Below are 18648 nucleotides of genomic sequence, written 5' to 3' on the forward strand. Positions count from 1 at the left end.
ATCTCTCTTCCAGTAACTCGTCTGCTGTTTTGCACCTCAACCGGTTTAGACCAGTTTTCTGGTACTTTCCAGAACTTTGTTTTGCTCAAAAATGCGTCATCATGAGATGAGCTGAGTTCGAACTCCATGACATCTTGTTCTCTTTCTACTGCTCGAGGCAAGCCCGGGCTTGTCCTAGGTGGGCATGTCCAGACTTGTTCACTGTTACATGAGGCCTGAGCACTGCTCTTCAACTTCAACACTTCACAAGTAAAAGTAAATCACACAATCATACAATAGATTATACAATTTCTTAAAGATCAATACTTTCATTAGTTGATTATTTTGTTGATTATTAGTAAAACAGTAAAACACTTTTGGTTACACATTATCATCTTTAGCTTGATTTAGAGCAGGAGTTCAGTCCTTCTGTTCTCAGCTGCTGAGGAGAACTCTGATCAGGCTTCACCTTTATTAAAGCTGGTCGTCTGTCATGCATCATCGCTACAGACACCAGGTTTATTGACAATGGTTATCTATTGTCATTGTGATGGTTCTTCCACATGTAAATGGCTATTTCAAACTGTCAACAGCAAACTGGTTGACCCACTATGATAAGATGTGGTTTATAAGGCCCTATTTACACGGACACGATGGAGGGGAAACGTAATTTTTTTTGTATGTTAATTAGAGGAAAAGATTTGCGTTGACACAGTCAGATTTTGGGTTTACATGCATCCAAAGGATCCCCCCCCCCGCCCTCCCAAATCCGCTGTAATTACCATGCCAGGTCATTAGATGGCGCTATGAATTTTGTACCTTCACCTAATGTGCATGCGTGCTGCCTCGGCACGCTTCTTTCCTGTGAGCTATAAAGCTCAGCTAACAACAACGTAACAACAAGTTAAAGCTGGATTCTGGCTAGATTGTGGATGAGAGTCAACAGATTTGATGCCAAGCGGGACTGTATCGTATAACCGCTCCACACCGGTCACTGAGTGGACCAGAACCGAGTCGATGATGTCGGACTTTATTCCGTGATAATCAGTAGTTGATTACTGCAGGTAAAACAATGTTTTTAATAATGTTTGCTTGTGTTTACTTTGATTACAAAACAACCGAGTTTTTATTTTTCCTGAAAGAAGAAGGAGCTGTCCTTCCACCAGGCGGACCGATTCTGAACGAGGCTCGGCCCAGATGAACTGCAGGAGGACGTCGAAGAGAGCTGTTGGATGAACTATTTATTTAAAATTCCCCTCAGTTCTTTTATTCAATCCATTCAATGTTTTAAGCTGCATTGACCAAAGGAGTGACAGCCTGAACGAGCCAGATGGACAATGTGAGACATCCAGGATGAAAACAGAGGAGAGTCCAGTTAATTAATGTAGTTTACAGTTAACGTTTTTAATGTGTGTTCAGTTTAATTATCAGTATTTGTATGACATACAGTTTGTGGTGTTGAATAAATAAATAAAAATTAAACCTGATGTCTTCATTTTCAACTTTAGTGTTCACGCTATATGTTTAGCATCTTTTTAAATTTGAATTACATAATGTCCAGATAGCTTCATTTAGCTTAGAGCTTCATTATATCTCGCACACTAACATAAATACTGTTTATTATTATTATTATACTTATTATTTAGCACATTTAGACGTTATAGTGCAGCGCAACGTGTGCGCATGCCATGTTCTATAAACAGCTATATTAGAACTGGATCAGACTGTGTGTCTCTTTCAACACAGATGTCGGTCACAGCACCTAGAATCTGACGTAGACGTATCTTAACGTATCTTAACTACGAGATTAAACATATATTCCATCAGTCGTAAGCAGTGTATCCGCCGCCATGTTGATAGAAATATAGACTCTGTCCGAGCGTGCGTGTGAGCATTTGGTTTAACACAAAGCCTCAGCGGGAGATGTTTACATTATTAGCGGGCGGTCAGTGAAAAATCTCCACTCTGGAAGGTGGGTTCAGAAACCTCCGGATTCAAAGAGGGGGGCCACTGGTGTCATGTAAATGATCAGCATAACCGCAGAGAGAAAGGTGCGGATGCACTCAAAATACGCGCTGTGTAAACGGCCCCTGAGACTGAGTTTGCTGTAGGGCATGGGCGCCCACACTTTTTCATCATGCAACTACTTTTAAAATGACCAAGTCAAAGTGATCTACCTAAGACTCCATTTACACGAGAATAAACTCTGGAAATGTTAGTGTTTTTTCAATGTTTATTGGGCTAATAAACAAAAAATGAGTGGGTTTACATGAAAACGCTTTAGCTTCCATGTCAGTCGGGTTGCCAGATAAGAAATTATGAACTACAGTATAGTACTGTGGCTTTAAAATGGTAGTTTTTGACCTAAATGGTCATATGTGCTGAGTAAAGATATTCTAAGATGAGGAGTAAATAAAACATTTTAAATTTATCTGGCAACCCTGATACAGGGCTCAGCTGCATTCATTGCACATGCAGTGTCTGCATCAGCACAGTTACATCCAAACTGGTGAATACACTAAAGTCTCTTTGGACCCTGGATTTTATTTGTTTTGCTCCTACATGCTGAAAAAGTGTGAGAAGCACAAAACACTCTGCTATCTGCCATTTATCATAACTGTTGTTAGTGTAGAAAAAATTTGGACTGCAGTTGCCTGTAGTGCGCATGTGCAACTTCACACACACACGGAGAATTTCACATGGGGGTCCCCCGAAAATCTCTCCACTCTGAGACCTTGTTTGAGAGAATGAGAGTTGTGACTGGCTGCCCTGTATGTCAGCCAAGTAACAAATTTCATAGTGAGAATAGGCTGACGTTTATCTTTTTTTAAATGCCATGCAATTTACCCGTAATAGCTTTGCGATTGACCGGTAGATCGCGATCAAAATATTGGGCACCCCTGCTGTAGGGTCTCAGACTGAAGAAGTCTTTTGGATAAAAGACTAAACATTTCAACAAAGAAGAATCCATCCAGAGGACCTGACTCAACCTTGTTAGACTCCTTGCTTGTTGTTACGCTGATAATTTATTTAAAGAATGTGTTTAGTATAGTGGTATAGGCTTGGAAGGGTGAAAGACGAGAAGAGAGAACACAGGTATCCCTGGAGAAGTCCAGTAGGTTCCTCATTTCAGTTTCAAGTGTATAGATGAATGTAAGAATAGCATTTTATTTCAGTTTTACAAGTTCTGTTTTATTATAACATTACAGTGTAAGAGTACACACTATCAGTAGCAATAATAACCATCAGGGTGTCCCATAATTAAGAAACAGGTTTTACTCACTAGGAAGTAACCACAGTCATTTTTCCAGGCCCACAAATGGGTCATGGATCCCACAGATAAAATAAGCAAAAGGCCATGCAGGGTGTTTAACAATTCGCAAGCTTTGGTGTCCAGCTTTTCTCATCAGGAGGGAGAATCTCTGACCGAGGAGAGTGACTACGGACCATCACACGGGACTGGGTCCTGCTGAAAAGAGGGACAGGACGCCACCAGGTGGTGGAGAGAACATCACACGCCATCGGTCTCCAGAATGAGAGTGACATCTGTTACGACCACAACCAGTGCGCCCCTGGAGAGGAGCGGAATCGATCGCTGGACCAGATGGAGGGTGATCTGAGGACAGCTCCCCGCTACACCTGGAGGAGGTGACAGGACCTTCGTGGGAGCTCACTCTTTGCCCCTTTGTTCTGGTAGGAAAAAGGCAGTAGCAAACATTGGAGAAGAAGTCTCCGCTCTGCCTAAGTCGGTCAGTCAGGTGGAACGGGTAAGGACGGAAGTTTACCAGCCCTGACCGTGAAGAACAGAAGACGCGTCAAACTGATTTTAGTTTTGTCCCAATGCACACACACGTCATTTAGAATGTCTGATCAGACTAATAAAGGTTCTGAGGACTTTACATGAAGATATCTCCACGGGCTGAATCCCGCCGAGCACCAAAAGGACCCTTGTGGACGAACAAGGCCTCCCACCGCAAGCTCAAGAACCGAAGACCTGCTAGATAGACCTGTTTAAATTGAGGGTGTTGTTTTTTCCTGTTTAATATGAGTGTCTTGTCGTTCCTCTCAGTCATTCTGAAAAACAACCAGAGAAGGGTTGTGGATTCAATTGGAAGCTTTTAACTATTCAAAATTTTACTCCATTCAATTGGGCATTTCATCATTCTAAAATCCCACGAGGTATTTTAAAGGTGGTTTAACAAGAGGTCAATTTTGGTATTAGGGTAGAGTGTTACTTATTTTAGTGTGTGAGGCATTTATCTTTTACTAGGAGTGTTGTAATTTTTGTATTTTTATAAAGGTTTATGCATTTGGTATTTTTTACAGGCCTTGAAGGGTTTGAACCAGGGGTCTGGTCCAGGACCCCTGGAGGGTTGCAGTAAGTTTGGGTCACTTCCATATGGACAAATCCAAAAAGGGGTGATCTCCCATGAATATGGGGAGATCAAAAGAGGGATTGTTGGATTTCATATTTTTATACCTTTTTATATTTCCTATCAAGCATTCAAATGTCATGATATACAAAGTGTGTGTGTGTCTTTCTTCCAGGGTTGCACTATATTTATAGAAAATGTTTACTAATTCTAACTATTTTACCTTTACATATAATTTTATATTAGCTAATGGTAATTTTACAAGTTCACATTTGATATATTACAAGCAATCAAATCATGCCAGATAGCAGACTGATTAACATAAATAAAGCTAGAACACATCTCTTTAATTTAGACTTAATATAGTTTGACTAAGTAAAATCCAACCAAAGCAACTAAACTAAAACAGAAGTATAAAAAGGATCAAGTAAGAACACGCAAACATGAGTTAGATAATGATTAATTGTTATTAATTATTCCTAGAAATAAACAACTTTAATTCAAATCATTTGGTATCACTAAGGTATAATCACGTTAAACGGAGCTAAAACGAACGATTTCAGTGTGCCATAAACTTTTAACTAACGTCCTTCAGGGGGCGGGCTACACCAGTAACCATGGCAACTGAAGGGCTAAACCAATCAGAGGAGCTAGCTTTTCCAAGCTTTTATAAAAGCCGGAAATGACACACGCTCAGCGGGCATTTCCGGGGAAGACCAGACCGAGACGGTTCGTTCTTTAATGCTCCAAATATATGCATATATTGTTTAATGTAATTGTTTGTCTCTGAATATCTGTAACCCCTGTTTGTCAAATAAATCTTTTATACCGAGGGCGATGTCTCAGCTGTCTTGAACACGACGTGGTAACCAGCCACGACAATATGTTCAAATATGCTGATACAGAAACTCTTGTATGGGATGCTAACATCTCACAGGTGGGTCAATCCTGAAGCCTTTTCCATTGAAGTGAGGTTTGCTGCTTAGCTCGGTCAAAAGCTCCAGTTGATCAACTTTGGTCCTGGTTTTCTGCTCACTAATGCTAAACACAATGCATTACAGAGTGTGAACAAACTCATGTTAAATTATGATGTAAAACAAAAACAGGCCTTACCTGTTAAGCTTCTTTTGATCTAGATACTTTTTCTTTATAATTGCTAACTCGTTGGCCAGTCTTTGATTCTCGTTTTTGTATTCATTCATCTTGGAGTCAAGCATAGTTAGTTCTGCTATAAGTACCTGTGGAATAACAGCAAATACCACACAACAATTGAACAGATGTTGGGACAGACAAATCATAATCAAGTCATAATGAAAATAAAAAGGACACACCACCACGAGACAACCAAAAACACTGGAAAACGATGTTGGAAAAGGTGTAAACTGAAGAAAGTATGATGACCTTAAGCCTTTTGGTTCGATCTCTGATGGTCCACTGGCATTGCTGGAGCTGTTCAGCTGCCTCTGGACCGGGCTGCTGGGCCAAAATATGCTTCAGCTCTACATACAGCTTCTCCTTTTCCTTGGTATAAAAGAAAACCTTTATTTAAATGAACAGTATGAAAAATAAAGTTAAACAGAACATTTTAGATTCTTGACAAATGAAAGTAAAACATAACCCATGTGTCCCTAACAGCAGAAAAAAGCCTAGTGATGTTATATCATCTCTGTTCTTTTTAGGTATAAATATTAAAACTGTAAAACTATTAAATGACAGTTTACCCACTTCCTATGGTTTTATTTTTGAAAGTTCAAACTGTGCTCAATACTGTGATTATTAAACTTAAAACAATTACTACAACCCCCCAGAGCAAAATCAAATAACAATCTAAAAACAAACTGTTATATATATATATATATATATATGCGTTTAGCTAACGTTTGGCTAACGAGCTGGCCAGAGAGCTGCTTCGGCTAGTGAGGCCTGCAGAGACCCGGTCCGCCGCCGTTAGGACCTGCGAGCCGCTGAAACTGAGCTGTTTGCGGCGGAGACCCTGTCTGCCGCCGTTTGGACCTGCGAGCTGCTGAAACCGAGCTGTTTACGGCGGAGACCCGGTCTGCCGCCGTTTGGACCTGCGAGCCACTGAAACAGAGCCGTTTACGGCGGAGACCCGGTCTGTAGTCGATTGGACCTGCGAGCCGCTGAAACCGAGCTGTTTACGGCGGAGACCCTGTCCGCCGCTGTTGGACCTGTGAGCCGCTGAAACCGAGCAGTTTATGTCGGAGACCCGGTCTGCGGCCGATTGGACCTGCAAGCCGCTGAAACCAAGCAGTTTATGTTGGAGACCCGGTCCGCCGTCGATTGGACCTGCGAGCTGCTGGAACTGAACTGTTTACGGAGGAGACCCGGTCCGCCGCCGATAGGACCTGCGAGCCACTGAAACAGAGGAAGCTAGACTACAGCTGTGGGATCTGGGAGCTGTTGCAACTGGGACCTGGTCTGTCACCGTTGGGGCTGCGAACTGCTGGACCGAGTGAATCGTGAGACCACGTGGGACCTGGGGGTTCTTGCCGCTAGGCCTCGGCTAGACCTGGCTAGGCCTCGGCTAACAACATAAGCGAACAACATAAGCCTGTGAACCTCGTGGCTGGATCCTGTGCTTCTGAGAGTTGAGACCAATAATCCAGAAGTATCGTGAGTAATGCCGAGCAAACGCAGAAATAAGAGACAAGTGTCAGAAAATTATTCAGAAGATATGGAGGAAGTTAAAAAATCTTTGAACTTTTTGAGTGCTGAACTGACTAAATTATCAGCTAAATGTGAATTACTGAGAGGACTGTTTGAAGAAGTGAGACAATTGAAAGAACTGATGACTAATAAAGACAGAAAAAAAGCTGAACTGGAACAGAAAGTAGACGACATGGAATAATACACAAAAATAGACAACTTGGTGATCACTGGACTGGAAGTTAGGAACCGAACATATGCAAGAGTTGTTGCTGGTACTAGTACTACAGAAGATGCAACACAGGAAGAACTACAGACTCTGGAGAAGCAAGTAGTGAATTTTTTACAAAACAAAAACATTGACATGGAATATGAGGACATTTCAATCTGTCACACACTGCCCAACAAATCTGATAAAGCCAAACCATCCATAGTCATCAAGTTCATCAGCAGGAAATCAAGAAACAAGGTAATAATGCAAGCAAAAAAACTGAAGGGAACAAATGTTTACATAAACGAACATCTAACTAAAAAAAATGGAAATATTGCACGTGAAGCAAGGTGGTTGAAAAAACAGAAAAAAATAGCATCAACTTGGACAAGAAATGGAAACATTTGGATCAAACTAGAGGAAGGATCTCAGGCTAAAGTAATAAAAGACCTGAAGGATCTGGAAAGACTAAAATGAGCTTAGGAAATGACAGATGATAAATCATTGACATAACTTCACAAACAAGAAATTAACAAAATATAAAATGAACAAATACATTAAAACATGGCAACATACGAAGACTTAGAGTTTAAAATATACAATGTTGAAGATGTGATTGATACAAATTTATTCCCTACAATAAAAGACTGTGAATATTACAATGAAGAACAGTTTAATGACATCAATATAACAAATGGAGGTCTCTCTATTATTCACTTTAATAGTAGAAGTTTAAATGCAAATATATCCAAAATAACAGATTATTTAAAACAGCCAAACAGAACCTTTACAATAATAGCACTGTCAGAGACATGGCTCAACGATGAATACACAAATAATGTTCACATCGAAGGGTATGTATTATATCATGTGAACAGAAGCAACAAAAGGGGTGATGGAGTGGCTCTATTTGTTAAAAATGAAATAAAATGTAAATTAATTAATGAAACGTCAATAATTGTTGATAATATCATGGAAATGATAACAATAGAAATAATAAACAAGAATGATAAAAACATATTGATAAGTTGTGTATATCGATCTCCAGGATCAAATATAGAGATATTCACTGATAAAATCGTACAACTATTGGACAAGAGTTTTAATAAAAGCATTTTTTTGTGTGGAGACTTTAATATTGACCTGGTAAATAAAACAGATTCAAATAGTATCAGTACATTTACAAATTCATTGTATAGTTTAAATCTTTATCCATACCATAGCACTTTAAACAGTGACAAAGCACACCAAAGTGCTGTACAGGGACAAACAGAACAAGCACATAGCAACAGATTACATAACAGGACACCAAAAAGTAGAAACCAACAAAAACAATAATGGATAACAACAACAACCGCAACATGACCAACACAGTGCGATGCACACAGACTCAGCACAGATCACACAGTGCAGAAAGCCAGGGAATAAAAGTGTGTTTTTAAGCGAGATTTAAAAACTGTGAGGGAGGGGGCCTGTCTAACGAGCAGAGGTAACTCATTCCAAAGTCTTGGGCCTGCTACAGAGAAGGCCCTGTCACCTCTGCGCTTGAGGCAGGTTGCTGGGACTGTTAGGAGTAACTGGTCTGCTGATCTGAGAGAACGTGGTGGGACATACAGCTGGAGCAGATCAGTAAGATAGGAGGGGGCAGAGCTGTTTAGTGATTTATAGACATACAAGAGTATTTTGAATTTGATTTGAAGGTGAACCGGAAGCCAGTGTAGGGAGGCCAAAACAGGTGTAATGTGCTCTCTTTTGCTTGTGCTGGTCAAAAACCGGGCTGCTGCATTTTGGACCAGTTGGAGTCTGCTATGGAGGTCTGACTGATACCAAAAAGGAGTGAGTTGCAATAGTCAAGCCTGGATGTAATGAATGCATGAATTACTGTCTCCAGGTTATTTTTGGACAATATGGGCTCCAGCTTTGACAGACGCCTCAGCTGGAAAAAGCAGGATTTAACAATCATATTTACATGATTGATGAGTTTCAGAGAAGGGTCAAGTATCACTCCTAGATTAGTGACTCTTTGTTTCACTAACGGTGACAGAACGGATAGGTCGATGCAGTGGTTGGTGATTGTGTCATTGGGAGGAAACAGCATAACTTCAGATTTCTTCTCGTTGAAACTCAAGAAATTTAAAGCCATCCAATCTCTGATGTCAGCCAGGCAGTCCAGTAACGGTTGAATAGAGCGAGTACCGTTGAGTCTGAGGGGGAAGTAGATTTGGCAGTCGTCGGCGTAGAAATGAAAAGGTATGTTATGTTTCCTGAAAATAGTACCTAGTGGCAGCAGGTATAAAGAAAATAAAAGAGGACCAAGGATGGACCCTTGCAGTACCCCCCATTTAAGCGCTGCCGAGGCTGAACTAAAATCTTTGATGGAGACACAAAAGGACCTGTCAGCGAGGTAAGATCTAAACCATTCGAGGGCTGACCCAGTGATGCCCACCCACTGCTCTAACCTTGCAATGAGGATCTCGTGGTCGATTGTATCAAAGGCAGATGTGACGTCCAGTAAGAGAAGGAGCACAGAATCACCAGCATCTGTGAATAGGAGAATGTCGTTAAAAACCTTGAGTAGAGCAGTTTCAGTGCTGTGGGGAGGTTTAAAGCCAGACTGGAATAGCTCTAAGATGGCATTATCCTCTAGAAAGCATTTCAGCTGGGACTCCACCATTTTTTCCAGTAGTTTAGCGACAAATGGGAGTCTGGAGACAGGCCGGAAGTTGGACATGACTGAGGGGTCAAGGCTAGGTTTTTTCAGGAGAGGTTGGACAGCAGCATGTTTAAAAGTTATTGGCACCACACCTGAGGCTAAGCTGCTGTTCACAATGCCAAGAACAAGAGGGCCCAGAACAGGAAGAAGCTCCTTAAGGAGTCGACGGGGGACAACATCAAAAGGGGAGCCAGATGGCTTCATGCCGCACATGACCTGCTCCAGGGAAGACAGAGAGATGGGCTTGAAGTGGTCAAGAACAGCAACACAATGAGATGGGATGGACGGATCATGAGCAGGTGGAGAAATGAGTGCCCGGGTGTTTGCAACTTTTTCAGAAAAGAAATGGAGGAAGTTTTCACACAGCTCAGTTGAGGCTTCTAGAGGTGAAGGTTCACTGAGGTGTAGAACTGAGTTCAGGGTGGAAAAAAGGGCTTGGGGGTTGTGGGAGTTTGAGGCAATTATTGCCGAAAAGAACTTCGATTTGGCGGCTTTAACTGCCTTCTGATAATGACGCCAACTCTCCTTTAGGATTTGAAAAGAAACCTGCAGCCGTTATCCGTTAATATCAAAACCAACAAGAATTACAACTCATAGTGCTACAATAATCGATAATATTTTCACAAATGTAACAAATGGGGATGTGATGGGAGGTATTTTAATGAGAGATTTGAGTGATCATTTACCAGTTTTCACGATTTATAAAAATGATCAAAGCATTACAAAAGAAATCACAATTAAGAAAAAAACAATAAACACATCAAAAAAAGCAATGGACAAATTAAAAGATGATTTACATAAACACAGCTGGAAAGGTGTGTATGTTGATGATGTGAACAGATCATATGATGAGTTTATGAATATTTTGGGACCTCTGTATGAAAAGAATTGTGTACAAAATAATTATACAAAGAGAAATGTTGTTGATCAACCATGGATGACGAAAGGGTTGAGAAATGCTTGTAAAAAAATAATTATTTGTATACATGTTTCTTGAAATTGAGAACACAAGAGGCTGAAGATAAATATAAGAAGTATAAAAATAAATTAGTAGCGATTATAAGGAAACACAAGAAGGAATATTATAGTGATTTATTAAATAAAAGTAATGGTGATACGAAAGCTTCATGGCGAGTAATAAATAGTGTTCTGAAAAGTCATAAAGCAAAAACAGGTATTTCACAATATTGTTTGAAGGATGACAATGAAATCCATGATGAAAATGAAATTGTAAATGGATTTAATCATCATTTCGTGAACGTTGGATCAAGCCTTGCAGCTAAAATACCAAAAGTAGACAATAATGTGAATCATTCAGTTATAGGTTGTGACAACAGTATTTTTCTTAATGGAACTGACAAAGAAGAAATAATGAATGTAGTAAAAAAATCTTACAGATAAGAGATCAAAAGAATGGGCGGACATGGATATGATGTTTGTAAAGGACATAATGAGTTATTTTATCGAGCCGTTTACATATATATGTAATTTATCATTTTCAAAAGGAATATTTCCAGACAATATGAAAGTAGCAAAGGTAGTTCCTCTCTTTAAATATGGTGATAAATGTGTGTTCAATAATTATAGACCAATATCCTTATTACCACAGTTCTCAAAAATTCTAGAAAAACTATTTGTGACCAGATTAGTTAAATATATTACTAAACAAAACATTCTAAGTAGCAGTCAGTATGGGTTTAGAGCAAAAAACTCTACATCAATGACTCTCATGGAAATAATAGAACAAATAACTACTGCTGTCGATCAAAAACAGTATTGTGTTAGTATTTTTGTTGATTTAAAAAAAGCATTTGATACTATTGACCACACTATTCTCCTTGAAAAATTAAATAAATATGGTATAAGAGGACCAGCATTACACTGGGTATCTAGCTATTTAAAAGATAGGAAACAGTTTGTACAAATAAATGGTGTAAGATCTGGCCTGTGCAATATCACTTGTGGAGTTTCTCAAGGCTCTGTACTTGGATCAAAGTTATTTATTTTATATGTGAATGACTTAGTGAATGTATCAGGACTCCTCAAATGTGTCCTTTTTGCAGATGACACCACATTTTTTTGTTTGGGTAAAGATGTAAAACGGATGTTGGAATTATCCTGATGCATGCTCAATAATCCAGGTAGAAAAATCTAAAAAAGTTAAATCTGGTCCTCTGGACCTCAGAGGACCTTTAGCTCAGGAGCCAGGCAGAAGGAGAAATCCCACACAAGACAGGCTCTAGAGCAATGTGGATATCCTAACTGGGCCTTCCTGAAAGCAGAGAAGAAACCCAAACAGGACCCCAGTCAGCCAACAGGTGAAAAGGAGGAACCCAGACCCAGACCAGTGGTCATTCCATATGTTGAGGGAGTATCAGAGAAACTGAGACGTTTATTTTCTAAACATAACGTCCCAGTGGCTTTTAAACCCCAAAATACATTACGGCAAAGACTGGTTCATCCCAAAGATCCAGTCCCCCGGCACAAACAGAGCAATGTTGTGTATGCTGTTCAGTGTCAGGAGGGCTGTGATCAGTCTTACATCGGGGAAACAAAACAGCCACTGGCCAAAAGGATGGCCCAGCACAGAAGATCAACATCATCAGGCCAGGACTCTGCGGTCTACACTCATCTCCAGGCCAGCGGTCACTCTTTCAGGGATGAAGATGTGCACATCCTGGATAGAGAGGAATGATGGTTTGAGAGAGGAGTAAAGGAGGCCATCTTTGTGAAAAGAAACTGTCCATTGTTAAACAGGGGTGGAGGCCTACGTGTTCAATTGTCCCCCTCTTACAATGCTGTGATTGCTAGTATCACTCAGCCCTCTGTGAATAGTAAACAGCCATCAGTGTGCTAATGATCTATTGTTAGGCTGATGGTCCTTCTTGAGCATGTGATCAGCTGGTTTTGGTTGTCAGCAGCAAAACTGGTTGATCCACTCTGAGAAGGTGCTATTTAAGAGACTGAGCTGAATACAGCACCTCAGACTGAGGAAGTCTCTCGGATGAGAGACGAAACATTTCTACTTTTTTTTTTGTTGTTGTTTTGCTTTGTTTTGGGTTTTTTGAATGTCCAGAGGACCAGATTTAACTTTTTTGGATGTTGGAATTGATGAAGACAGAATTTGATAAAATACAAACTTGGTTTAAAATTAATAAATTATCATTAAATTTAGATAAAACTAAATACATGATATTTAGTAACAAAAAGAGAACTCTTGACGATCCATTTAAAATTGAGGGTGTTGAGATTTGTAGAGTTAATGAGATGAAATTTTTGGGTGTAATCATTGATGAACAGCTGTAATGAGATAGCTGTTAGATTCACTACTAATTAATTATTATTAAAGCTAGTTCAAGCACAAAGAATATTAATTGTACAACGGATTCTTTCTTTTTCGAGTTAAATTTCTTCCATGTGACCAAGATAACTTGAGAGTGGAGTTTTAATTAGTGACATGAGACGCCATTTTTCTTTGACCCATCAGAATAAATGCGGTCATTTATTTAACAGAATCAAAATTTAACATCAAACATGTACACATTGATTGGCTGATCTGTTTCTGAGTAATAAACTTAGCAAGATTTACTAAACAAGACAACAGAGGATTACTGATGGAGAATAATTATCTCTGAAGGCATCTAGCTTGATTTACCGGCGAATAGAAGTTTAAAGAGAAGGAGTAAAGAGGTTTACAGATTTTAAGAGGAGGTTTAGATGGATGAAGGAACATGTGTTGACCAGAAAATGGCACCCTTCCTCGGACGCCAGCTCAGCCCGCGGTACACTCAGGGCGTGCAACGACTTGTTACCTGAGGTGGTGGATACATCAACTCTGGAACAAATGTCCATTGGCACGTTACCATTTCAGCGTCTCCGGTCAAGGTGGCTGAGAATCTTTAGAAGTAGTTCCATATGCTCCGATCAACAAAATAAGCTTCCTTCGAAGTTGAGAGCATTTAACGCTCAGGATGAGTCACAGCGAGGCAGCTGGGACTCTGCTGAAATGGAGGGACCCTTGGAACACGGTCCAATCCATCAGCTATTTAGTTCAGCTGTAAGACTCCATCAGACTGAGTCTCATCTTCGACTGAAAGTTCCAGGAAGACTGGAAAGACTGCGAAGACTCGAAAAACTGAATAGTTCCAAGAAGTGTTGACTTTTAAAAGGTATCCACTTCCTGTCACTTGGTAGTTCCTGATTGGTTGAAACAACCAGCAGGGGTGTAGTTTTAGTGATGTCAGAGGGTTATTAGAAGTCAGCAGACAGCAGAAATGTTTTTAAAACGGTTAGTACAGACAGAAAAATATTTTGAAGAAGTGAGAGACAGCAGGTGCCAGGCATTTCTTATTTACTGTCTAAGAGTTTTAAAAACAAGGCACTTTGTTCTCATAACTTGTCTATGACTTTCAACCTCAAATCCACTACTCCTCATTCAGACATAAGACTAAAATGCACACTTACTTCGTAAATAGACATTTAACTTGTATGATTGATGAAGTCTAATGAGGTTTAAAAATCATTAATACTGTTTCACAGTTGATTTAAATGAGTGGTTCACTTCAGCATTAGAAATGGTATGAAATAAACACACTTTTGATTATCATAAAAGGGTAAAATAGTAATGATAATATAAAAAGAAGAATGTTCTTTCAATTGATTAATTCAGGATACAATTATTTATTTATTTATTTATTTATTTCTATAGCACTTTACACAACCATGGTGATAGTGACCAAAGTGCTTAACAAAAAACAGTACTTAAAATGACAATAGGTTAAAAGCAAGAAAACACAACATAATAGCACAAATAAAACCAGAAATGTCACCACATATTTACGTACTAAAAGCTTGTTGGAATAAAAAAGTCTTAAGCTTCGATTTAAAAGGGCCAAGTTCAGTAATCTGATGCAGATCAAGTGGGAGCTTATTCCAGAGTCGAGGTGCGGCCGCAGAAAAGGCACGGTCACCCCAGCGTTTATATTTAGTCCTTGGAACAGAGAGCAGGAGCTGGCTGTCTGACCTCAAAGATCTGGAGCGGGCGGGGAAACTTAGCATCTCAGTTATATAAGGAGGAGCAAGGCCATTCAGAGCTTTAAAAACAAATAATAAAAGTTTAAAATCTATTCTAAAACGGACAGGGAGCCAATGTAGTGAGAATAAAACAGGTGTGATGTGGTCCCATCTAGGAGTGTTAGTTAAAAGACGCGCTGCTGCATTTTGTACAAGCTGGAGGCGACTCAGTGATGACTGTGGTACACCGACATACAGAGCGTTACAATAATCGAGCCTAGAACTGATAAAAGCATGAACAGCTTTCTCCAGGTCGCGACAATTTAAAAAGGGTTTGACCTTTTTTAAAAGGTGTAAATAAAAGAATCCCGACCGGACAACAGAGGCAATATGTTTGTCAAAGTGTAAAGCCTTATCAAAGGTCACCCCAAGGTTTTTCACACAGTCACTGAAGTTAATGTCCAAATTTCCCAGGCCAGTTGCATCTTTGTCACCAAATAAAATCCATTCTGTTTTACTGTCATTTAAAAACAGGAAGTTCTTGTTTAGCCAATGTTTGATTGCAGAGATGCAGTCGAAGAGAGAAAGCATTGGGTTATTGGATCCTGGCCTTAATTAAATAGTCTCTTGATGAGATAATTTGTATTTCTGGATTCAAATCAATGAAATAACAGTTCCTGTCCCCTGAAGGTCTTCAGAGACAGATTGATGTCAGAGGTCTAGTTCACTACACAGCTAACATGGAAAAATCACATAAATTCTGTAAGAATAAAAATAGCTAAATCTATTGCAGTACTATACAAAGTCAGGGAATTATTAAATGATAAAGCTCTGTACATGTTGTATAACAAAATCATTGTTCCACATTTAATCTATTTCATTGATGTTTGGGGGAAAGCGTGTAAAAGATTTACAAACCTATTTTTATTTTACAGAAAAGAGCTATAAGAATTATCACCAGAAAGCATTACAGTCACCCATCAAGCACATTATTTTATCAACTGAAGTTATTGAAGTTCCATGATTTGGTAGATTACAGTATTTTATCAGTTATGTATAGGGCTCAAAATAACACATTACCTGTAAGGATTGTACCATTTCCTGTTTCTGTTTGTGTTTGTGTTCCTCACTCCTCAGTCTGCCTCTCCACTCCTCAGTCTTTATCATTCACACCTGTCCCTCATCAGCCACCTGCCCAGGTGCTCTCATTACTCACTCTCCCTCTGTCTTATAAAAAGCCTTTCTCTCCTCCACTCCTTGTCCGGTCATTGTTCTGTATTCACAGACATCTCAGTCCTCCTCTGTCCTGTCTGTTTTTGTCCACCTGATGATCTGCTCTGCCTGTGTACCCTGATGTCCTGTTCAGCCTTGTTTGTGATCCTGTTTTGCCAAATTAAGTTTTGCTGCACCGACAGCCTTTTGTTTTGTTGTTTAAAATAAATTATTTTTATTTAAACTCCTGCCTCGCTCGCCTCCCTGCAAATGGGTTCCAACTGTGAGGATTGTGACATTACCATTAAATATCCAAAGAAATTTTGTTAAAAGACAAAGTTGTTATAATCTTAAGGGGATAGAGATATTTGTCAAACCAAAATTCAGAACTAGTCTGAAGGGAAGGTCTACCTCAATCCAAGGAATTGGATTGTGGAATGGTCTAGAGAGTGATGTTAAAAATGTCAAGTCAATGTGTACATTTAAGAAAAAGATCAAAGCTGAATTGTTAAAAAAGTATATATGAAGTAGCTTAGTGTGTGTTTTGTATTAGAATTAGAAAAATTAAAAAAATTAGAAAGAGTTATTCATTTTGTTCTGTTACTTGAAAATTATTATGATTGAAATAATTGTTTGGAAAAAAGGAGCAGATATAATAAGATTTTTTCTTCTTTCTGTTGCCTTTCATTTTAAATCTTTTGTATCTTTTTATATTGTTATGGAATTGTTTTTTACTTTTTTTAAATGAATAAACTTTATACCATACCATAAAGCAGAAATAAAATTGAGAAATAAGTAAACTATAAACTAATACATTTTAATTACCAGCTTGTTGTTAACTCTTGCATTGTCCTTAAACTTTCTGACCATTCATAGAGGGGAAAAAATCAACCACTTTATTTAACTCCTTAAAAATACAATTTTGTAAGGATGGCGCCATCTAGTGGGCCTTCCCCTGTCTGTACTCCCTTGTGTTTCTGCTTTGATTGTCTGATTAACATCACCCGTGTCTCATGTCCTGTTTGTGTATATAAAGTCTATCTGTTAGTCCTGTCAGTGTCGGTTCGTCGCTGGGTATAGCCTGTCATGTCCAGTCTAGTCTGATCCTGTCTGATCCCGTTAAGATAATGTTAAGATATTTTTGGACTGGTCCTATGGTTTTGATCTGCTCAGAGACGGGGTTATAATGAAATTATGACCCGGTTCTGACTGGGTTAAACTGGGCCAGCAACTCTTAAAAGATTCTCCCTGGGATTCAATATTTGTCACGGAATAGAGTTTAATCTGCTTGCCACATCACGTAGAAAGGCTTTTTGAAGCACCGTCTCATATTTCCTAACATATCAGAACCACATAAGATCCATTGTGATCACACTTAGTCATGCCCCCTCATACACTGACAGGTTGAGCTCCCCTTCTGCGAAGGAGGAGTCTAGGACCTTATAAATGAGTAATGGCACGGGACATCGGGGCTCTTCCAGGTCTGTGAACGCGTCACAGACCGGAGAGTCCAGCGCTGTAAATTGTAACTTTTTCCTGCCTTGATTTTAATAGCTGTAGCTAGCTGTAGTGACTGACGACACGCAGTCAGCTCCCAACGCAACAGCTGGTGCCGTGACCCTTCTTTCGTCTTTAGAAGTGGTGACTTGTTTCGTATTATTTAATGGTGACACAGCAGCAGGTGACCGAGTCGGAGCAGACTGTTTCTAGCCGGCTTTTAACATAAGGTAAGCAGAAAACCTGTTAAATCAAATTTCTGTGTGTCCCTTAAGGACTTCAGGCCGCTCTGTTTTCGGTCCGGTGCACGCAGTTTAGTGAATTAAAAGGCAGTAGAACATTACAGTATAATATGTGATTTTGTGAGTGTATTTATCAGCCGTAACAATTTATATACGTAACGTTTTTTCGCCTGGGCACGCGGGGAGCGAGCCGGACGTGTTAGCAACAACGCTAACCGTAAGTGGTCCATGAGCGTTACAAACACGCAAAATGTTAATTTTGCTCTAAAATTTAAGCTTTGTCCAGTTGATTTAAATTCCCGTATATAAATTGTCGTTTGTTTATCGAAGATATAAAAAAATCCGACATGGCTGACAGTTTAAAGCCCCACGTAAAAATTGTGACGTTATTTTTGCTGACAGTAGAATCTTTACGAGAATTGTGCTCAATCCGAAAGACGTTCCGGGTGTAATTCCCCGTCGCTGTTTATTAGAAACGTGTTAAAACTTGGACGTCTGGACAGCGTCAAGAGGTATGGTCATGTGACAGTTCAAAGAAAACTCTACTGGGTTTTCATGTGCCTGTGGGGAGAAATTGATACCTCCTCGAAAGAAAGTGATGGCCTCGAGTTTCTGTTTATTGAAGCCTCCTTAGGTCTGTAACAAAGGAAAACAGACTGGCCAGCTGTGCATCCCTGAGCGACGTAGCTGTTATTATATATATATATATATATATATATATATATATATATATATATATAT

At 39.5% G+C, this 18648-nt stretch overlaps 1 protein-coding gene across 1 annotated transcript in view; it reads right to left on the reverse strand.

The window, feature by feature from the left end:
• Nucleotides 1-5461: 5461 nt before the first annotated feature.
• The window catches only part of cfap58 (cilia and flagella associated protein 58), a 178252-nt gene continuing 165065 nt past the window's right edge, over nucleotides 5462-18648 (reverse strand). Inside the window, exons 8-9 of the mRNA XM_037687643.1 lie at nucleotides 5754-5873; nucleotides 5462-5590 (exon numbers count right to left, since the gene is read on the reverse strand). Of these exons, the coding sequence (XP_037543571.1) occupies nucleotides 5462-5590; nucleotides 5754-5873 (249 nt within the window). The remainder of the gene's footprint in view (nucleotides 5591-5753; nucleotides 5874-18648) is intronic.

The sequence above is a fragment of the Nematolebias whitei genome, chromosome 14, assembly GCF_014905685.2.
Source record: "Nematolebias whitei isolate Nwh7 chromosome 14, NemWhi1, whole genome shotgun sequence".
NCBI classification, from domain to species: Eukaryota; Metazoa; Chordata; class Actinopteri; order Cyprinodontiformes; family Rivulidae; genus Nematolebias; species Nematolebias whitei.